General features: G+C 72.7%; 1 protein-coding gene across 1 annotated transcript; it reads left to right on the forward strand.

Moving 5' to 3' along the window:
* Window positions 1-30: 30 nt before the first annotated feature.
* AURANDRAFT_32943 (histone 3) lies at window positions 31-441 on the forward strand (the record flags this gene model as incomplete). Its single annotated transcript, XM_009042893.1, has 1 exon — window positions 31-441. The coding sequence occupies one exon, from the start codon at window positions 31-33 to the stop codon at window positions 439-441; it is 411 nt and encodes a 136-aa protein (XP_009041141.1).
* Window positions 442-2,311: the final 1,870 nt, after the last annotated feature.

Here is a 2,311-nt window from a genome sequence, read left to right on the forward strand (position 1 = left end):
TAGGACCTCCTCCAAACACCAAACAACACCATGGCCCGCACGAAACAGACCGCACGCAAGTCCACGGGAGGCAAGGCCCCCCGCAAGCAGCTCGCCACCAAGGCGGCGCGCAAGTCCGCCCCGGCCACGGGCGGCGTCAAGAAGCCCCACCGCTACCGCCCGGGCACCGTCGCGCTCCGCGAGATCCGCCGCTACCAGAAGTCGACGGAGCTCCTCGTGCGCAAGCTCCCCTTCCAGCGCCTCGTCCGCGAGATCGCCCAGGACTTCAAGACGGACCTCCGCTTCCAGGGCTCCGCCGTCCTCGCGCTCCAGGAGGCCGCGGAGGCCTACCTCGTCGGCCTCTTCGAGGACACGAACCTCTGCGCGATCCACGCCAAGCGCGTCACGATCATGCCCAAGGACATCCAGCTCGCGCGCCGCATCCGCGGCGAGCGCTCCTAAGCGTCGTCCTGGTCGCCCAGCCGCCGCGCGTCGCTCGGCGGCGACGACCGCCCCAAACCACAACCGGTGTTTTCGAACACCACCCTTTGGACAGAAGAGATGTGCTTGAAGCATGCGATGTCGAGACACACCTCTCTCCGGGAGAGGCCTCGGCGGACCGCCTCGCGGACTGTTTCGTTCGCCCCGCGGACCGCGCGCCCGCCTCGCTCGCTCGGCCCTCGCTCGCGCGCTCTTCGCGTTCCGCGCGCCCGTCTCAAGCGCCCGTCGCGCGCGCGCCCCTCCTGCCTACAGTAAGCTTTACACTAGACGCTCCCCCCCTCGTTCATGCGGAACTAAACTCTGACTCTCTACACTTCTCTCTCCGCCCACTGCAAATCTGGGTAGCACGACGGCGGCGTGCAGACGACGGGCCAGGCGGCCTCCGCGGGCGGCGCTTTCGCCGCGGCGCCGCAGAAGGAGGCGCTGTACTTGAGGTGCCACTGCGCGTCGCGGCGGAACGCGCTGCCAGTGGACCGCGCGCTGGACCGCGCGCTGGACCGCGCCTCCGAGTCCGAGTCGCTCGCGCTCGACGCGCGGTCGCGGATCGGCGGCCAAGACCCGACGCACGACGCGGCGGCGGCGAGGCGCAGCGCGGCGGCGAACCACCGGAGGGAGCGCATGGCCTGCCTGGGGGGTCGATGGAGCAGGCAGGGCGAAGTCGAGGTGAAGCTCTTGTCTACAAGACTTAGTGTAGAGATCGATCGTGCGGAGCTCTCCGGCAGCGTGGCAGCGCCCAAGACCCGCGCCGCGACGAGCTCTCGTTCGCGCAGTGGCCCGACCCAGCCCGCTGCGTCGCCATGGCCACGAAGCCCTTCTGGGAAGAGAGCTCCGACGACGAGGCACCCGAGCCGCCGAAGAAGCGCCGGAAGCGAGGCCTCCTGGACGACAGCAGCAGCGACGACGAGAAACAGACGGCCGCCGCTCGCGGGCGCTCCCCGTCGAATGCCATCGACATCGACGTCGACGACGACGAGACGGGCGCCGCTCGCGGGCGCTGCTCGTCGAACGCCGTCGAACTCGACGACGACGAAGACGACGCGGCGGCGCCCCGCGCGCCTCCCGCCGCGCGGGCCCGAAGCTTCGCGGAGTCGCACCGCGTCTACGCCAACGCGCTGGAGCGGAGTTCGCGTCCGGCGTCGGCCGCCGACCTCGCGCCGCGGGAGCTCTTCGCGGGCGTGACGAGCGCGCTCGTCACGACGTTCGGCACGAACGCGGCCCGGCAGACGAAGAAGTTCCTGCGCGCGCACGCGCCCCGGGACGCGCGGGTCGTCGTCGTCGTCGACGGCGAGGCGCTCCGCGGCGACGTCGGCGCGCGCGACGCCGTCGTCGCGGCGCCGGAGGCGGACTACGCGAAGGCGACGGCCCACGCCAAGTTGATGGTCGCGACGCTCGCCGGCGGCGGCCTCCGCGTCAGCGTCGGCACGGCGAACTTCCACGGCGGCGACTGGGGGAAGACGGGGCAGCTCGCGTGGGTCCGCGACTTCCCGCCGGCGCGGCGGGCCGCGGCGCCGTCGGCGTTCGCCGAGACCCTCGCGGCCTACGTGAGGATCCTCCTGTCCAAGGACCCGGCCGCGGGCGACGCCTGGGCCGCGCGGCTCCTCGGCGAGTTCGACGTCGACCCCGGCGACGACGCGCACCTCGTGCCCGTCGTGCCCTCGGAGTTCGCGCGGGCCGTCGCCGAGGCGACGCGGGGCGTCGACGCCCTGTCCCCGGGCGAGGCCATCGGCGCGAAGCGGCTCAAGGCCGTCGTCGCGGCGCGCATGGCCGGCGCGTTCGACGCGGCGGACCCGACGCACTGCTACTCGTCGTTCCACGGCGCGCGCCCGGCGAC

Source organism: Aureococcus anophagefferens (assembly GCF_000186865.1).
Source record: "Aureococcus anophagefferens unplaced genomic scaffold AURANscaffold_39, whole genome shotgun sequence".
Lineage (NCBI taxonomy): Eukaryota > Pelagophyceae > Pelagomonadales > Pelagomonadaceae > Aureococcus > Aureococcus anophagefferens.